The sequence below is a fragment of the Charadrius vociferus genome, unplaced genomic scaffold (assembly GCF_000708025.1).
Source record: "Charadrius vociferus isolate BGI_N301 unplaced genomic scaffold, ASM70802v2 scaffold2, whole genome shotgun sequence".
NCBI lineage: Eukaryota > Metazoa > Chordata > Aves > Charadriiformes > Charadriidae > Charadrius > Charadrius vociferus.
In genome coordinates, this window is record NW_009647595.1 from 2648009 (window position 1) to 2668572 (window position 20564).

At 41.6% G+C, this 20564-nt stretch overlaps 1 protein-coding gene across 1 annotated transcript in view; it reads left to right on the top strand.

The window, feature by feature from the left end:
• Positions 1 to 20564, top strand: part of DEPTOR (DEP domain containing MTOR-interacting protein) — a 48056-nt gene that overhangs the window by 21499 nt on the left and 5993 nt on the right. Inside the window, exons 5-8 of the mRNA XM_009881034.1 lie at positions 1198 to 1383; positions 1895 to 2029; positions 5161 to 5231; positions 5884 to 5988. Of these exons, the coding sequence (XP_009879336.1) occupies positions 1198 to 1383; positions 1895 to 2029; positions 5161 to 5231; positions 5884 to 5988 (497 nt within the window). The remainder of the gene's footprint in view (positions 1 to 1197; positions 1384 to 1894; positions 2030 to 5160; positions 5232 to 5883; positions 5989 to 20564) is intronic.

Sequence of the window (20564 nt, forward strand, 5' to 3'; positions counted from 1 at the left end):
AAAGTTTGGTGGCTGCAGTAGTAGGCTGAGGCCAAATGACTGAGCCACATGCTCAAAGATTTGGCTAATGTCTGAGTGCCTATCTATGCTGTTGTTTACACTTTACATATAAATATGTATAACTCACCAGCTCTTATGATTCAGTATTGGAAGAAATGCGATTTATAAATTAGGTAAATCCAGAATCTAGATCCTTTACAGAAAAGGCCAACTGTGGGAAGTCATTTCTGTGGAACGTGATCACAGGAGCGAGGTGAAGACATAGAAAATGCAGCCAAAATATCTACTGCAGCAATTTAGGACGCTGCAGTACTAATGCAGGGAGTGCTCCAGAGGGCTCTCCTGCCATCAAGTCCTGAAGGATTCAGAGCACTTTCAGGACCTGGCACAAAACTCTGTCCGACTGCTGCATTTTTCATCGCTATTAAGATGCAGCATCAGCGGCAGCAAACACTTAGATGTTACATCGATGCTGCAGCCTGTGGGTAGGCTCAGCGCTCTTGCTGTGACACCAGCAACCTGGGATTTGCTCTCAGTTTCAAAACAGGTTGTAATTAAGACTTCTGTTCATTATGTAAGAAATAATTTTTTGGCCGGGTGCCTGTTCCCAAACATTGCGTATCCGCGCAAAGGGGAGGAAGTGGCCTGCAGGAAGCATCTGGGACACGGTGTCTGTGGTGAACAAGACAGAGGAAATACACAGGTCTCAATTCTTTGCTGCCCTATAGCTCTGAAGGAGGTAGTCAGTCAGAGCCCCCAGGGGCTGCCCTAGCTGGATGAATTTACAAAACGCTCAATGTAAGGAGCTAAGTCTGGTCTGTGGCGACCAGCAGCACCGATTGGCATACAGAGGGAGCGCGTGTGGAGATGGAGCATTGTGCACCCTGCCACAGAACGATAAAGTACTTCCATTTCCACTTGACAAAAAGAAGTGCTTGTCATTAATCAAGGTTGTGTAAAAGATTCCTCTCAGCAGTGGCCACTAAAGTTTCTACTTTGTTGTCAGCACTATAAAAGCATGTCTATAGAGGCAACGCACGTGAAGCTGACCACCTCCCTCCTTTTCTGAGTCTGCAGAAGGGGAGAGCTCCGAGCGTTGCTTCCTTACAGCGAGGCACGTCGTGCACACATTGCAGAGAGGTATGCTCTGATTTCAGTCCTACCAGGCATAGACTTTCTATCCATTTCTTTTCTCAGTGTCCAACAAGCACCATTTTATGGACAGCAATTTGCTCTACCAGTGCAGAATGAATTTCCGCCGGCGGCGGCGATTAATGGAGCTCCTCACTGAGAAATCTCGCCTGATGCCAGAAAGCCACGACAGCCCGTTTTGCCTGCGCAAGCAGAACCACGACAACAGAAAACACACCAGTTTTCTCTCAGGTGACTCATCAGCTATACTGCTGTCTATAGGGCAACTCCGTGGGAAGTTAAACAATCTTTTTTGGGTGAGGGGTTTCAGTGTTTATTTGAAAAAAGCAGGGCAGGGTATCATGTGTCCCTGTTCACAGGGATTGTCCATTCACTCAATTTACCAAATCTTCAGCTCTCTGGGGATAGTTTTGCGCCTGTATCAGTAGCATGTCATATGCTGATCAAAAATCAGTTTCCATGAGCAAACAGAATCAGTTAAAATCCCTCCAAGCCCAAAGTAATTAGTTATATATTCTATGTGGGGTTTTCAAGAAGAGTAAAAGAGAGGGAAAGGGGTCCTGCAGCATTTGCTGTACAGCAATATCTAGCAAGAACCAAAAGAATAAACGTGAAGTAGAAGGAAAAATGGAAGAAATTCTTTCCCTATGTTAAAGTGCCTTGCTATTGTTTTAAAGAAACCAGGGAAATGGGTTTAATAATTGATACCGGTTCCCTTTCTCTCTCTATTTTCTCTCTGTAGTGAGTCCCACCAAGGAGATAAAGATCGTGTCGGCAGTACGGAGGAGCAGCATGAGTAGCTGTGGCAGCAGCGGGTACTTCAGCAGTAGCCCAACGCTCAGCAGCAGTCCCCCCGTGCTCTGCAACCCCAAGTCCGGTGAGCACCAGCATCACTTACGATGCACAGGAGCCAGGGCACAGATGTCTGGCTGGGAAGAAGGCAACGTGAAGAATGCCTAGCATCACATCTAAGTTTATATTTTCAAGGATACATTAAAAATTCACAGCGTCACAGGTTTTGTAGGCCAGAGGGGACTATTATCATCTTCTAGCCTGAAGTCCAGCTGAACACAAGCCAGACGTCTGCCTCCAATAATCTCTGCATCAAGCCCATAATTGCGGTTTGAGTTGCAGTTTATCTCTTAGGAGGACATGCAGTCAGAGACCCAGCTTTGCCTCTTCATTGCCAAGCTCTGAACCAATTCAAATCTCCTCCTCGAGACATTCCTTTAGTATAAGTCAGAGGAGAGTTTAACTATCCAGTGGCCACTTGAGTTGCTATGCAATAACACAACTTGGAAAAGAGCAACCTCTGAAAAAAGAGGCAGCATTGTTTCAGCCTGTCAAGGACCATTTCAACATTTTCATTTGTTTAGGTCTTACATCGGTCTGTTTAGGAAGGTAAAAGTAGTGTTGAAGCTTATTTTCCTTTTGAAAGGATTTCCTATTCCACGCTGGAAGGTTAAACACACCGGTTAAACACACCCATTCTTCCACAGTTCACTTGAAATTGTTTCTCACTATACATCTGGGATGGGAAAAAGAGACCAGGATAGATATTGTTTCAGCCTCTCCATTTTCCTCAGAAACAGCCCTGAATTTCAAAGCAGAGTCCCTGCTGCCCTTTGTGCTCCTTATTATTTCAAATTTACCGGGTCTCTGCCAACAGCGTGGGGAGTGTTGTGCAACGGGGGAAGGCTTCAGTGGCTACGTGTAAGCTTTGCTTTCAAAGGGCTGCTGGCATTTGAAATGATTACTAGAGAGTGCCTCAAGCACTGTATGAATCCTGTTCGAAACACCGACAATTTACTCTGGAGATAAGTGAGCTAAAGCACGTTTCGTTCCTGTTGTGCAGAGTGGCCATCAGAAAGAAAGGCATAGTTACGGGGACAGTTTCTTTCTTTCTCCTTTTAGCACATTTGCTTCCCTCTCCTTAGGATCTGCTGGGCATTCAGTATGAGGGTCTAAATTAAAATAATTTGAAGGACACAGTATGATTGCAGAAGCCATAACCCCCTACACCAGACCTGCTGTCCAGCCTGGGGGAATGCTCTCAGTGCTGGTGGTCATTGCATCCTTGGAGTACGCTGCTGTTGGGTGTTCAGCACCACCTTCCGATGTGTTTGTGCCTATATGCAATGGGTTTGCCCCTATAGAAGAATGCCACAGTATCATGTTTTAGGAGAATATCTCTCAGGTATCCTTCCCAGAAATGCTCTGATAGATGTTGTATGGTAAGCTCTTTGGCCCCGGTACATCATTAATTACATCCTGGAAAATTTGCTGGGACAGATAAAACAGCATTTATGCGCTATCCACAAATGTGTGTGTTATCTGAAGTATGCTGACTATTCCATTCATTTGTGGTTCTGATTATATACCAAGTGTCAACCCACGAGCAGTGAGAACAAATTTATTTTAATGCAGCTGATTCTACAATGCTGAGAGAAAAAGGATAGGCTGATGTTGCCTTTGCATAAATTCTTTATTTTTTTAAAGAAACTCTCCTTTAGGACTAATTTTCAAACTCTAAATAGCTTTAGGAGACTCATATTTGAAAGAAGACGGCAACGGACTTATAAACAGAATTATTTTTAAGAATTATACAATTACTGGCAATGTAGGGTAATTTCTTTCATAGCGCAGGTACAGATCCACACGTCATCTCACTTAGGTTAACATAAGGCTGTCAGATGTAAGTGTTATGGAGGAATTCTTAATCCTCTGCTGGACTATAAAGTGACTTTTTTCACAAACTGTTTCCTGCTATCCAGACCCAGAGCATGTTGCTGAATTGCGTGCTATTAAACACAAGGCAGAGGTGTATTTATTGTCAGATGAGTTCTCTTTCAGGCAAACACTTAAAAAAACCCAGGTCATGACTTGACCAGTCATGTAGGAAAACAGTCATCAAACAAAAAGTATTTCTGGAGGTATAATGAGGGGAGGCATGCAAGGGAGTCCTGCCTGGATGGTTTACCTGATTCTGACTTGTCGAATGAGCATAATCATTCAGGTTTTTTATGTTGGCCAGGCATTCTCTGCATGCAAAGTGTAATGCTGGCTAAATGACAGTTTGTCAAAATCCATGGGAAAGAAAAAAAAATAAAACATATTGGTTTGTATGCTAGAATTCTCCCTGCTCCCATGAATGTCATTAAGAAACTCATGAATGTCTTTGAATACCATCTGTGGGAAATTTTATCTTCCACCTGTGACTGAAAAGGCAGACATCATCAAAATTATTTATCACTAAAAGAAAAGCAGCCATAATTTTAGAGGTGAAGCAGGCAAATGTGGTGAACAGCATATATCTTTCCGTTGTTCTCCATCTTGTGAAGCATTTATAGACAGATAAAAACTGGCATGCAGAATGGTATCGATTTGATTTGTCAGAACTTTACATTTACTTTGGTCGGGGTAGAATTGGGGAATCACCTGCAGAAACTCACTGGTATTTGCTTTCATGTAAAATCCCAGCCAGCCGTAGCTTACCTAGGCTGTTCCTGGGTAAGATGGGGTTAGATGTCTGTGCCTACAATTGCGGAAATCTCTTTGTTGCATTAATTCCTGACTCAAGGAGAATTTTCTTATTACTTAATTCTGTGATTCAAACCCAACTCGGATGAAATGGCAGAGAGCACCCAACAGGCACAGAGCGAGCCGGGAAGAAAAGCTGCTCCATGCCAGGAAGGTTGGTCGCTTGTTTCAACACTGGACATGGGAACAGCCACTTCTGATGATTGTGATAGTGTACAGTGGGTTTTAATTGCAGACAACAAAGTCTGTTGGCTAAATGCCCTGATTTTCCAAAGATCACTTGATTTGTACTCACAGTTATTCTGCAGCCTTTGGCTCTTTTACTGCTTTCAACTAAGTCTTCAAGAACTGGAAGAGTGTATGTGAAGTGGGACCAAGAAGTTGTTGCATCCCAACATTGTATCTTATTTATTAGGAAAAACTCTAGAGGAATGCTTATATTGAATTTTCGTTTATGTACCTCCACAGTATTAAAGAGAGCCGTGACTGCTGATGAGCTCTTGATGCCTGGAGCCCCATACGTAAGAAAAACTTTCACGGTATGTCTCCGGTATTTTTCTTTATTTTCTACATCTTGCATGCATAAGGTAATCCAAACAGACATTTTATGATGGGATAATTAGAGCTTATTTGCATTTGCTAAGGTTTGTACCTTAAAATCCCAAACACCGTTATCAGTACTTCCACACATTTCAGGTCTGATTCTGCGCTTGTTTATCCTGTCTTTATGCCAATGTAGTACTGCTGACTTAAATGGAGTGTAAAACTACATAAAGCCAATAACATTTGTATTATACAAACTCATCTAGCCTTTGTACCCCTGGTAATACATGCACTGCAGGAGTGGATTACCTACCCAAATCGAAGTTTTCTACTTAAGTCTTTCTAGACTATGATGGGACAGAAATTTTGATTCATATTCACTATTAGAGAAAGACTTTCTGTATAGACACTTTTTAATATAGTAATTGGGACCATGGCTTTTTACAGCCTCCTAGTTCAACAAAAAACATTCATTAAAAGCAAGGGGAATCATTTGGATAGAGCCTTTCCCGTGAGTGATATAACACCCTGTACACAATGTCCTTACTATAGAGATGTTGAAATTATGGCTTGAACCGTTTAGATGTTACCCCCTTGAATCTCACCGAGCTGCCTGAAGGTGATCACATCCTTCTTTTCTCTTTCCAGATCGTCGGCGATGCGGTGGGCTGGGGCTTTGTGGTACGGGGGAGCAAGCCCTGCCACATCCAGGCCGTGGACCCCAGCGGGCCGGCAGCTGCAGCCGGGATGAAGGTGGGTTTTCAAAACAGGATGATTTAATGGGAGTATTTGTGCTGCTCAGTGAAGGTCTTGGGCTCCCTGTACTTGGGGAGGGTTTTGTTTCCAGGCCTGCGGATCTTTGTCTCAGTTTCAGGCATTTGTGCACAGTGAGTTCTGCTGCCTTTCACCCCCGTCCTGTTTCTTTTCTTCTGTCCTTGGGATTCTTCAAGTCCCTTTTTCACGTAAAACTCATTTATCCTTTCCAAGTTGCTTTCTTGATCTTTTGCCTTTTTTTGTTGTTGTTGTTGGTTGGCTGGGTTTGGTGATTGGGTTTTTTTTGTGGGTTTTGGGGTGGGTTTCTTTTGGTTATTTTCACCTTTTTCCAACTCTGCACAGTTTTAGCCTCCCTCCTCTTGACTTTGCTATTTATGTGGTTGTTGGTATGCAGGTTCTGGACTTTACCTTTACAGAAGTCATAGAATCGTTTAGGTTGGAAAAGACCTTTAAGATCATTGAGTCCAACCGTTAGCCTAACACTGCCAAGTCCACCAAACAGGACTTGGAAGGACAATAGGAAGAAGCCAAGTCAGACATACCTATCCCAAGTGAAGCTAGCATAACACGTTGTGCGCTGTAAAGCAGCTAAGATCTGAGACATGTTGGAAAGAGTAATGCGTGATCCTTTCATATTTCATAATAGTTTAAATGCTTTCATATATGATTTAAGAATAAATAAATACAAATTCCACAGGAAGGGTTTTGTACTGCTAATGCAGAGCCCGTTGACTTACCTGCGGGCTTGGATCACGTCCTGCATATATCTGTGAATTACGCACTCTCTTGTACAGCAGGAAAAATAAAAGCAAAGCAATATGGCAAGCGCAGATAAAAGCAAGAAACAGAAACTAACTGCTACACCTAGTCCAGTGTCCAGGCTGGGCCAGACACAAAGATTAAATGATCAGCTTATGTCATGTTTTACTGTACGGTAACAACAGAGATGAAGGTTTCAGATGTTTTCGGCATGCAGCCCAGTTTGCTGCGAATTTCATCCTGCCTTCCAGTTTATATCCCTTTCCCCTCACACTCACCCGAGCTGTCTCTCACCCATATATTCACACCCACCAAGCTGGAGGCAGCGTGCGCTGCCGTGACTCCAGAGAAGAGCATCCTGCCCATCGCCCGACACCCGACCTGCCACGGCACCCTCCTTAGCAAATGCACTACAGGAGTTTCTTCTCTCTGGCTTCTGGGCTTTTTTTGTTTGTTTGTTTTGAGGGTTTGGGGTGTTTTTTCCCCACTAAACTTGTAAAATGTACTGTCTTTGAAATATTTACTTTTTCTGAGTAGGGGCAGGCAAAGCCCTGGGAGGGGGAATGGCAGCTGCAGAGCCTGTTGGTGCAGGCAGCACTCTGACAAATCCTGCTGGCAAACGGCTTCATTCCTGAGGGAGCTGGGATTTTTTGTATGTTTTATACAATACCTAAATATAATATACAGTTTCAATTTTCATCTGTAGAGTATCATTTTTGAAAAGTAATCCTGCCTAAAATTTAAAGGACTTAAATTTAAAAAATAACAAATTTATTGATGTGTATGCTCTAGATCCTGAACTTTGGAGTTAGCACTTTATAGCACCTTTTATTCTCTGACTATAGCAGCTAGCAGTAAAGTAGACTTATTCTGAAACCTGACTTGTAAAAATAACACTGTGGTGTCATATGTATAATCTTAGAGATTTCTCTTCTGAGCGCAGCAGCTTAGAGCTGAATATAGTGGGCCTTTCGTTTGTTTTTACTTTTGGTTTCATGCTGACAGCTCTGCAACTACACACTAGGATGTTTCAGTTAAGCTGGATTCTTTCATATTTCACCTCTGAAACTGGTTTTATATACCAAATTATTCCCTCGTGTCTTCCATTCGTGCTTTCCATGTGCTCGCATACTCTGATGGGTTACAGCGATTTACCTGAACCATTCAAGACATAAGAATGTAAAATAATCCATTATCCTGAGGGGAGCAAACAATAGTTTAGACACTAAAACTGGCATATATTGTCTTGAATTTGCACAATGGAGAGATCTGATTATTTGCAAAGGTGCTATCTTTATATAAAATCATTTCTCAGAGCAGAATTGCACGTATATTAGTAGAGTCTCTGTTCAGACACCGAAGTTAGTGCTTCATTTTCAAAAAGGCTGAATACCTTTAGCCCCTGGTGAAGAAATGCCACTTTTCTTTAAAAATAAGTGATTTTGTTGAGGTGTTCCCATGGCAATAGGTATGTAAATTATAGTGCAGTGTTTGAAATTTTAAAAAATCTATGTCACTTAATCCATCTGTTTACAGAACTCTTCAATCTGGCAAATTTAAAGGAAATCGTATGACAGTCTTTAGATGACAGCTCCTTGAAAATAAACCTTCCCCTGTGTGGAAGCTGCAGGAGGGGCACTTTGAAAACAGAACTGTTGGGCTCGGTAACTTCTGGAGGGCTGGTGCAAGAGGCTTTTGTCTGCCAGTGTTGCTCCGAGCGCTACAGCAAAGAAGCGCTAACAAGGAAAGTTGGCTACGATGAAAAGGGCAAGAATTTGAAGAAGAGCCAAGACTTGGCGTTGCAGTTTGTCGAAAAGTTCTTGGCAATAGCAGCAGGGTTTTTCCTCCTAAGGAGATGTATCCAGTGTAATTACTTCTGGAAATGTCTTTATTTGTAAAGCTTGTGATTTTGCACTTATCTCTCTTAGAGAGCACTATATTCCTGTCTTTGCAGTACGCTGGACAAATTGTTGAGAGAGGACTGCTGCCTACAGTCTCATTGCAGGACCTCACTTTGTGCTCTTAAAACTCTACTGTGTAATATATGAAGCCGTGAACATTACAGGCTCAGCATACCTGAAGGACTTTGGTGTCTTGCTTTCAGTCTGACCTTGGCTGGGTTCCTGGCCTGTTCCAAAGCGCTGTGAATTGGGAGTCCCGGTAGAAATCTCAATGAGCTTGGTACGGAGCTCTGACCACACACGGCGGCTGTGTGGTAGGCCCGGCACTGGGCAGCTGGGGTGCGCGGGTCTTCGTCCCACATGCGCGTCTCTGCGTGGCAGCACTTGCCATCTCGTTATATGTAACGTCCTCTTTGGGGGGAACTTTCAGACAATTTAGTTCTGAGAAAACCCCTGCCACCATGGTCTACTGAAGAGGTGTGACAGGGTGGGATGGTTTTGGCTTTAAGTCTGGATACCTCTTCTGGGGCTGGTAAATAGGATTACCATTTAGCATCCGAGGTTTCAAGTATGAAGCTGAGCAAATAATTTGACAAATATCTTGTCAATTAGCTTTATTAAAGTATTTTTAGACCTGGTTTGTTGAAGTGCGGTTGCCTGTGACAGTGTTGTAAAGAGCGTGGTTGTTGTAAGCACATTAACAAGTGGGAGCTGGAGGCAACGTGGGGATATGAAAGGAGTCAGTGTTGCGATGCGTACTTCGAAGTTATTTGCAGCTCGGTTTTGCTGTCTGCTGTCGTCAGCAGGGGAAGACAGGAGCAGCACGATTTTGAAGTTCCTAGGTTGCTTTAATATTCAGTATTGACTGGCTGCAAAATTCAGGTATCTGCAGATGACACTGCTAAATATTGCCAGTTGTTGTTAGGAAAACTTTTCCCCTTTTTTTTTTAGTGTTTTATTATGTAAATCAATTTCTGTTTTTAAGGTACAAGTATTCTTTGAAAAGTTACACAACTTAACTTCAAAACTAATGACTCAAATTATGCATTGCAGGTTGTTGTTTAGCATGACATCACTGCAACAGAGTGTGAGAGAACGAGCAGACTGAGCTTAGTGTGAGGCTTGTGAAAGAGACAAATTAATCACTCGTTTGCTGGTTATCTGTTCTTCCCTTTGGCTGGAGAAATCAGTGCCCAGCTCTAACCTTTGCAGAATCCTAAATACTATCTTTAAATTGGTTATGAGCAAATTAGTACTTATAGCTGATACACCTGAGGTCTTTGTAGCATGCAAACTACCAAAGGCCACCCAAGCCTTTCTACGCTACTCTAGTTCTTTTGCTTAGTAGCAGGGCATTTGGAGGACCACGTATGGTCACTGGTACCAACCCCTTCTGTTTTGAGCTCTGCTTGGGGGTTAGGGTATACAGCCAGGATCATTTCAGTGTGGTTCTGCTCTTCTGATCTTTAAAATCTGGTGCAGGGAGGAGGTCACCCTCATAAATTTTCCGCCTGTGCCATCGTCTTCTGAATTCACAAATTATTATTTCAGGTCCAGGTTGTCAAATGATTTGACTAGCAGAATAAGAGCCAAATCTCAAGTGTCATTGAGTAGCCACTGTTTCATGGAGCAGATTGCTGTCAGGTCCATCGAGGTAATCAAGCCCAGTCTTCTTGCAATCAAAGGAACATAAGTACTATCTGATCAGTCCACAGAGTACAAATACTGCCACAGTCACAAAGTATTACAGGCTTGTAACAAAAAGCACTAAAAGCTATGCATTATAAGATGCCAAGTCGGGGAAAAAGCAACCAGTCCTGCAACAGGAAGAAATTTGAACTGTGAACTTCTCAGGAGGCTGAACGTGCCCCATGCTGCAGAGAAACACAAAAGTCCCTCCATGGTCCTTGCCAGTCTGACCTCAAAACTGGTGGGTGTATAATTATTTATAATAGTACATATATATTATAAATTTATTTATAATATAGTATATTATTTATATAGTATATACCATATAGTATATATTTATATACTATATAAATAATATATATATTATTGTTTTAGCTGTCTATAATGCAATTTAACAGCTGGAAAGAAGGAAGAAAGCCAATCTTTTGGCTTAACTGCTTGACAAGCAAGATAAACCAGTCTAAAAATCCTTAAAAAAATACAAATTATTCCCCCAGGAAAAAAATATCCCAATTATGGCTGTGGCCAATCTGCAATGTATTACAGGATAGTGGGAAAAGTAAAGAAGCTTGGACATCACAAGTGAGAAACTTCTTCATAACTCTTAAAGGCAGCCTAGCGGGAACTCGAAGACTGGGATTTATAGTATATAAAGAAGGCATAACAAATGTGCCTCCATTTAACCCTCGCCATGAAGCTTGGTAAGGAGAGGGAAGACCCCTCAGAGTTTGGTGCTGGGACTCTAACCCTTTAAAGCACTGGGGAGATGCTTCAGTGCTAATTGAAGGTATCTGAAGGGTACTTTCACTGTTTCATGTGACTGAGTTTTAAATGAGAAGATGAAGTAGGTTTGGATAAATATTTATACTGTGCACTAGCATATGGTGTTGTTGAAGCAGATGCAATTCAGTCTTAGAATTCTTATCTTATACCAACATGTTACTGATTGTAGAAAAGCATAAATTACATGAGTTGCCATCTGTTTTCAATTACAGCATGAAAACACTGAGGCAGGTTGGTATTTTCCTTTAGCTGTGTTATCAGCTCGCTGCTGAATTTGATAATTACGTTAGAGTGAATTCAGAAGAAATGTATTTAGTAATGTGAATACTCAAAAAAAGTTGCTGACAAACCACTTTCATAGCTTGTCCATAAATAAAGAAGCAGCAGAGCTAAATGCGCAGAGCACTACGTGCAGTGAATGCCACTACTGTAGGGCTTGAATATAAATATATATATTTCAAACATGTCTCCATAAGCATCTCATTTTCTGATAGTATTTAATTATAAACTACAACATAAAAGTCCATTCTCCCCATAGAAATGTGGAAGCTGCATTCAAGCACATATGACTTCAGAGAAATCTAATTTTAAGAAATCATATTTGATATGTTACCATAAAATCAACTCTGGTTTTGCAAAACCAAAGAAAATTCAAACAAGTTGTAGCTCCATTCTTCACTTTGTGCAGCTGTAACCAGAACCTCAGATTTTATGTGCGACTATCCGTCACAGAGATTGGAGAGAGTGAGGTGAAGAGAGTAGCCATTAGCCTTGAACATCTTGTAAGTCATGCTCAAGAAGAGCGAAAAAGGTTGTCACATTGGAAGGTGTTAAGAGCATAGTAAAACCTTAATGATCAACAGTGTGGATGCTTTTATTTTTTTTTAATTTGATCTCTAGTAGAAATCTTTCTAAAAGACTCAAAAAATTTAGTAAAGCAGCTGTGTTACTCAGTAGCATGATGATTCAACAGTAGTTGGAAGAGATCAAATATTTGTGAATGTAAAAATACTCAACTCTGCCATCGACACAAAAAAATGGATTAATGGTTGATTGTCTTTGACAACTGTTTAACAGCGTGTATAGTAGTCACTGTACTTTACTGATCGCTGCATGAATCTGTGCCTGCATGTTCCTACTCTGTTCCTGCCTTCTCTTTTTGGCCTGTGATCATCATTTGCTTAAGGAGTTTGCTGGTGAGCTGTGGTGATGTCTCTGTAACTGTCCCAAGGTTTCCATTTCCAATGGGTGCATTTAAGTAACCTCAGTGATTAGTTCACAAATTTTTTTGAGTGAGTCCTGTTACCACTTTTCAATAGGTTGGATGTACCCTAAAACTGCATTACTCTAACTCTACTGGGATTATTGCCATCAAAATGATTGCAGGAACATAGTTCTGTGAGTAGTGGGCAGCAAATTGCATTGCACCCATCTCCTCTTGTCTGAGAGTTTTGTGAATTCAGCCCACTCACCAAACTAAGGGCTTCTCTTACTGAAGGAAAATGTGATTTTGGGAGCTGCATTGTGTGTCACTGCCAGAACTTTGTCTGGTTGCCAAAAGGAGACAAGGTTTGGCAAATCCCTCCTTTGCTTTCATTACAGAATACTGCACGTGCGACAACAGAGTCCTTATGGCCTTGATCATCCTTTGCATTAGCACAGTGTCTTTAGGTTGATTGAAATCATTAAATGTTTTCCCAGCAGTCCCCCTTTCCCCTTGTCATTGGGAATCCCAGTGCAGCATTGGATGAGCTGCTAATCCGTCTCTCTTCTGCCCCTTTGCTGCAACAGCTACTCGGTCTGTTTCATTCCTCTTCTGTGGTGGAAGCCCTGTCATTGTTGGACCTCTCTGAGGGCCGGAAGACTGTCGTAGAGACACTGTACCACTGGCCTGCGCGTTGAACCTGCCCCATGGTGGCCACCTGGGAGACATAACCAAACTGGATCTTCTTCTTAACCCTGTCACAAACCCTCTGTGCCACTACGTTGACCATTTTCCTACCAGTATACATAGATATTCTTGTACAGTACTGTGGGATTAAATGGATGGAAAATGCCAACAAATCTGACATAATGAAAAAGTCTGATGAGTAGATCCATTTTGGTACAAGTACAAATGAAAAAAACTCTAGGTTTGCTAAAGTTTCCTTGTGTCTCATGGGGCTGTGGTTCACAGCGTACGATCTAGGTGTCCCAGTCTCAGAGCAACATGTAGATCCAAATTTATAGATCTACCGACTCCCATGCAGCAATGTTACATGGGCACAGGCTCCACTGAGTTTCAGACTTTAGTTTGGACAACTGTCCTCTTTCTAAGCCATCCTCCTCTCCCTCCTGATGAGAAATTTGTGTTTGTATAACCTCCAAATATTTTCTTTGTGACGTACCACCCTGCCATCCCTGCCCAGGTTTTAACTGTTCTGGGGGTAGAGACTTTCTATTTCCAATGCTAACGTATTCTAGTCTCTGCTAATCTTTACCAAAACTCTCCTTTGCTTTGCTCTGTTTTCCACTAATAAATCATTAGACTCCAAACATGACATTCTGGTTCTCTTAAAGCCATGATAAAGCTCCTGGCGTCTTCGCACATGTCAGAATTTCATCCTACATTCTTACTTTTTTTTTTTTTTGATCTCCATTTTTCTGCCTGTTTCCTTGGTTTGCCTTGCCTCTTTCCCCACAGAGTTGTTTAAGGACTGTTTTGTTCTGAAGGCATCTCTTCCGAGGCCCCAGCTGGATGGTCAAGCGAACTCCACCCTTGTGCAGGTGTCTCTGAGTGCACAGTCACCACTATGTAGATGGGGTGTGGGACTGCACTTGCTTCAATGGACTTCTGTTCTGCGGAGTCAATAAGCATAAAATCACCTAAAAAATCAGCCAGCTTTATATTGGACTAGAGACTAGGTGCTTGCAGTGGCTATCAGGGACTGTTAGATGATAAAGACATCAAAACTCTGCATCTGAAAAGTCCCCCCCTGAAGTATAGAAAATATGGGACAGATCTCCTCCCATGCAGACCGGCAGTGCAGTGCTCTAACAGCGCTCCAGCGGGATGTAAACTGCAAACTACACACACAGAAGAAAATAGAAAAATTCTTTTTCTGATTTTCAGTCCTGTTTTTGAATAGCAGGACCCATGTTAGTCACTATGGAGAAAGGAATTAAAGCGATGGGTATTCCTACATAAAATATAAAAGGAGTTGGTTTAGCTTTTTGAGTATAAATTTCACCTTTAACAGTGAATTTCCTTTTTTCTCCCTAAACTTACAGGAGTTTAGTTTAGTTACAGGTTTAGTGAGGTTTTACTTGTTTATCCCAGAAGTTTGGCCTGCAGAATGGTATTAGATTTCCAATAACTCTGTGTGATTTTTTTCTAAAGACTCTTTTAACAGAGAGAGAGTTTAACTGGGCAATAAAATGACTTTTTTTTTCCTTTTTTTACAACAACTGAAACCTTATGCAAATGTGGAAAATTTCATAATACCTCAGAGCTCTTTCTTCTGCATTCACAGCAGTGTAGTTGACATTAGAATTGAACTTGTTTCTAGGCTGGTCACCTGAAATGCTGTTGGGCAGCAAGTGACCTGCTGTAGTTGTATCTGTGCATTGGCTCATTCTCAATAGCAAATATAATTCAGAAAAAAAAATAAATTTCTGCACTTTTGTAATTGGAGGTCAGGGGATTTTTTAAATTTAGTCCCATTATTTTTGTGAAAAGTAGGTTTAAAAATTTAAGTAAGTGGTGTCGTATGGCAGGATAACCCAGATATCTGAACAACCTGCATTTATGAAAGTGCTTTCTTGATTGTTTCTGAAATCTTACAGCTGTAGCTATTCAGAAAGAGAGAAAGCAGTCTTGGTTTCAGCTGCACTGTAAAACAGGGCTGTGCTTGTGTTTTGATACAGCTTCCAAATTCCAGCGTGGTCTATAGCCCATTGAATGCTGAGATTTAGTGCCAGCCAGAACAGCTGGGATCTTACCCTTGCTCGAGCTTTCTTTGGCTATTGCAGGTCACTCTTAGGTAGACCAGGGTCTCTAAAGAGAGCATTGTCAACTGGAAAACTTATCCCACTGCTGGATTGCTGCAGAACGGCTGAAACCTTAAAAAGAATATCCTAAGTGTTTATAAAAAAGACATAAAATTGGAGTCCAGTACAGCAAAATGCTGGCACTTTGAACTGCTTTTGCTCTCAATTGAGGATGAAAAACATTTTGTATTATTAGGTTTAGTTGCAGTGTCCCTTTCACTTGAAGCCTTGAAGGGTTCCTCAGATGCTGTTGGGTTTACGGCATCGTGGCTATCACAGTCCCTGCCCCGAGCGCTTCGGGGATGCTGCTGCTCCGCAGCCACCTGCTTTGCAGACCCTTCCCCACACTTCTTGTTGCTGCTCAAGACACACAAGCTGGCTTCCTTTCATGATATAAGCGAATGATTCGGGAAACATGTTGCATTAAAGCCAAGGCTCTGTTTAGCTAGTCAAACACATGGAAAAACAATTGCACTTTTGTCTGTGCAAACAGAGAGCAGCTGTTTGTCTGAAATGGCGCAGACCATCCCCACTCATTACAGTCTTGATACTGGAGGGCACTGAGGGTGCCCCGCATAGATCTGGCTGCCCTTGTTTGGGCTGGTTTAAGGACTATTTTTAACTAATATGGGCCCTAAACAAACTACATTTAGTTAGTTTAACCTAATTATATTTGTCCTTATAAGTAAGCTCATATATATAGCTTTTAAGTTCTTTATTCATTGTGTGTGTTTTTCTTCTAGCAACTCTAGCTTGGGTATAGACATACCAGAAAAAAAAAAAAAAAGAACACTATGTCAACCCAAGCATAAAATGATGTTATTTCTCCACGTTCTTCTGCTACTAATGCAGTATTTCACCCAGAGCCACCTTTAGCCATTTGAGTTATTTAACATTTTCAGAGCTGTTCTGTGGTAGGTATCAAATTGCAGTATACAATAAAAATGCTTATAAAGTTAAGCACACAGTCACGGGTTTGCTTTCATGATATGGCCCAGTCCAGCTCAGGTTAACCTGTGGGTATTTCCCGCTAGAACTCAGATTAAGTCAGTCATTTTACACACCAATTCCCAATTAGGGCCATGAGAAGCAGTGACCTATATTTCCCTAGTCCCTGTTTATGGAAGGTTTGCATTTCAGGATATTAGGTCCTTACTGTTATTACCCTCCAGGTATCTACAGATAGCTTTAATTGAGCACTGTGAGTAATTCCTGTTTGCTGTGTTGGCGTTTGTCTGACCGCTCAATCCGTTGGGAAAACTGTGCTGCCACAGAGCCGAGATTTGTGTGCAGACTGAAAGCTGCCCGCCCCAAAACAAGAGTTGTTCTCATGGGCTGTTAGGTCGGCTCTTTTCCCCCTCTAATTTGTCCATGCTATTTGTGGAGTTTGCACAGCAATGGTTTCATTCTATTCCCAGTGAAAAAAACAAGACTTAAATTCCCATTGATTCCCATCGGGGGTCGGGGCAGGGGAGACACTATCTGAACCAATGATGAGACCCTTCGAGAATCTGTGGCTTAGTTTTATGTTATGGGAATTATTATATTATGTCATAAAAGATATATTATTTTATTAGAAGTATTTATTATTTTTATATTATGTAGGTTTTACATTATGTTGTTTAATTTCTGAATTTTTTAAATTAGAGGTCTATGAGTTTGGAATACCATAAAAAATTCAGCTCCTTTTTAAAATAAAGAAGTATGTAATGAATGTATGTAATGAAAGTATGTGTTGAAGGCTTGCGCAGGCAAACCGTCCATACCAGACCGCAGCCACAGATCAAGATGGAGAGCCTGAGCTACGCACTTATGGTTGTAATTCTGTAAATGGAGTTTGTTTTCTCAGGTATGCGTTGTACTGTGCTCTGTGCTGGTACCCAGTTTCTATCCCACTGATGGGACAGTGGGCCAGCTTAACACTGGTGTAAAGATTGAACAAGAAGTGCGTCCCTCCAGAGAGAAAATCCTGTGTTTATGCAAGACCTGGATACTTGCCTACTCCCACACCACCCACTCTACAGCCAATTACACATTTGCTGGAGATATTTACAGAGCTGAACACACAGCTGCAATTTATTCTGTTTCATCCAGTAACCTCAGTTATGTTGAAAAGGACATTACATGATTTTTTAACCTTCCGGCAACATGGAGTAGGTTTGGAATTGTTCGGTTCCAGCTTTGATTTACTAATCCTAGCAAGATTGCATGAATTCTTGGGGGGGGGGGGGGAAGGGGAGGATAAAAATTTAACTGGAAACATAGCTTTTAGGACCTCTGATTTTCATCTCTTTTCTTCATTCCAGCATGACAATGTAAAGCTTAGCAGAGTGGGAGCAAATACTTCAGTGCTGCCTGTGTTTGCTTTTATTTAGAAGGTTAATCTTGTGTCTTAGGGTCTTCTGTGGCAGCACGTTCAGCATCTCTGTGGCCTGGGCTCTGTGCTGAGCACAGGGATTCCTCTGCTTTATAGATATGGGTTACCTATTAAAATAGAAGAGCTGCTGCATCAGCATAAATGCAGGTTGTGTGTGGAAGGGTGTAAAAGAAGAAGTTGAGCCCTGCGCTCTCTCTCTTGCACCGTTGTTCTCCTGCCTCAGATTTCTCTGTGCTTGTTCTTTCTACCCTAATACCCATCTTGCTGTTGATTTCACCGTGACTTTTAGTTATTTTAAAACTTAAGCTGCAGTTTAGTGGTCTGAGTATAAGCTGCTGCCAGAAAGGTTGATCCTATCTTCACCTCCTTTTCATCTCCTTCTTTCCCTTTGCCTCCAACCAGATATGTATCTGTTGCCTCCTTCCTCCAACTATGTCAAGCACATCAGGGAACTTATTTTGCCTGGAGACAAGTCCTTTCATTTATTTATTTTTGCTGGCACAAGATTAAAAGGGAGCAGTGCCTGGCTTTGGCGCATTGCTCCCCAGGCCAGCACAAAGGGACAGGAGCACCTCTTGGGAGTGCAGGCACCAAGTCCTGGTATGAACTCTCCTCCCCTTTGGAAGAGGTTTCATACCAGGATCCACAGAGTCTTTGGCGATTCAGGCTGAGGGTATCCCTTTCTGCTGGCAGAAAGGGTTGTGTCACAGATCAGGTTACTGCTCCAACTTTTAATGAACAAACCTTTTTTCCCCCCATGTTTCTTTTAAAAGTAAGATTGGTTCTTTAATCCCAAAGGGGAGGGAAACCTTGTTTTCTGGTGTTGTCACTAAGTGGTTTGTGTACAAACCCATGGCATGGTGTGAGAGGTAGAAGGTGATGATGTGGTAATTAGCTGAGAAGATTTATTTAAGAGTTCTAACAACCATCAGGGCAAACCTGCCTGGTTACCCGCTTGTAAGTACGCCTTTTTAAATGTTAACTGCAATAAAAAGTAGAAACAGTGCCATTTTTTGTTTCTTTGTGACCAAATAACAGCCTTAAATGGGAGTGTTTACTTTCGCTCATGTCTCAACTCCTTCATATTTCATATTTAAATTAGATTTAAAAAATGATGCCGTGATTTCCATCTGTTTGCTTGAGAGCGCAGTGGTGCTCGGGAGGCGGGAATGGGGGCAGCGGTTCCCAGCATCCCCAGAGGAGCAAGGGGAATGCGAGGGAGGGGAAATCACAGTGGAAGCATAACTCTTCCTTTAAAATGTTGGAAGCTTAAATGTCCCCTTCCTCCTTGCTGAAGGCTGGAAAGCTGTGTTTCAGATGTTACATTCTTGTAGCACCTAAGCCTTCTCCAAATTTTGCTGAAATCTGTCAGCAAGACAAGAAAAGCCAAAGCAGCTATATTGCCTTTTTAAACAAACAATGGTAACGAAGATATTTTCTTTTCCTGCTTTGCTTTTTCCTTCTCAGTTTCAGGAGTTCAGTAACCTTCACAGGTGAGAGCTGTGGCTGTAACATAGGAGTCAACCAGCAAGTTTTCTGTCTTAGACTGGGCCCAGAGTTTTGAAAAGTATCTATAAAGTGTGACGAGCTTGATTTGTTGGGTATTCTGCTTAAGATATCTCCAGGTCACTGACAATTGCAAGATGTTAAACTTCCAGCCCAGGTTTGCATGGGTGCCTGTAAGGAAGGGTTCGCTGGCAGTTTGGCCTGATATTTAATAGAAATCAGGATCTCGCAGGTTTCATGCAGATTACACACAGAAAATAGGTGGTTGCGCTAACCACACGTGAAGAACCTTTCCTCTGGAAGATGACAGTGAGTTTCAGAATACCATAATGAAACAATTATAAACTTGAGCTACTCAAACTGGCCAGCTGATCCTTGTCCCTACAGGATTAGTAGGACATGAAAAAGGCATTTATTTGTAATTATTGAGGGTATCTCTTTAACAGAAACGTAAGCAGGCTGTTTCTGTAATGGATTTAATTTTCATTAGCAAGAAGAAAAAGAAAAACACTAACATTGGACTTTTCTTTTTGAAATAGTTATGCTGTCAATTCTGCTATCAATTTTATTTTGTAAAATTGTCAAAATATGCTTTACTTTAGACAGCTCTGAAAGAAGTTATACTTAGAAGCTTTTATCTTAGTTCTTAGGAAAACTGCTGAAGGACTTTCCAGGGTTGAAAATAACTCCTACATTTGGTTGAGTTCATCATTTCTATTAGATGCTAATAAGATTTTTTAAAAAAGACTAAAAAAAAACCCAATACATTTTTCCATGTATTTTGGGAATGGCTTGTCTTAAAGTAAAAATTATCTGTGTGACTTTAGCGTCACACCAGATGGTAAGAAGAAATAATAAGCAAGGGTGTGTGTCCTAAAGTATCTGATAGCTGTATGTAAGTCAGTGTGCACACAAACTATGAACAGAGCAAAGGGTTAAATCCAGTCTGTCTCATGGTGGACAACTGAGCCAGCCCTGATTCACACACAGCTTTCCCAGAAACTGCATGTTTCTGTGCGATGTCCTAATAGCTTTTGAAGAACCTTAGTTTCAAAGGGATCTGCTTTGCAGCAGGACACGGCCCTGGTTTGAGCTGCCAGCTGCTAGAAATCTGTTTCAGATCTGCACTGAGTCCAGGGGTGAAATCCTGGCTGCTCCAGAACTAAAGATTAATATAAGGCTGGATTTCACTCTCTGTCTCCAACGTTTTTCAAGATTTTCCTTCATGCAGTTGCCACATGTACAGTAATATTCGCACCTTTAGTGGAAATGAATTGGTGGCAATGTTTTCAGCATCTCTTTACACTGTTAACACATGATGCCAGAGCATGTATCAGTGTCAAACAGTCCTTGCTGTTTGGTTGACCTTGGTGCTGGTGGAGGAGAAAATTCAAGTGTGCTGGTAGACACTTTGTGCTTTGCAGTCTTAGATCCTGAATGGTCCCATTACCGCCCAGATAATTGGGTAAAATATCAGTCCTACTGAAAACCAGTATTTTTGCCACTATCTT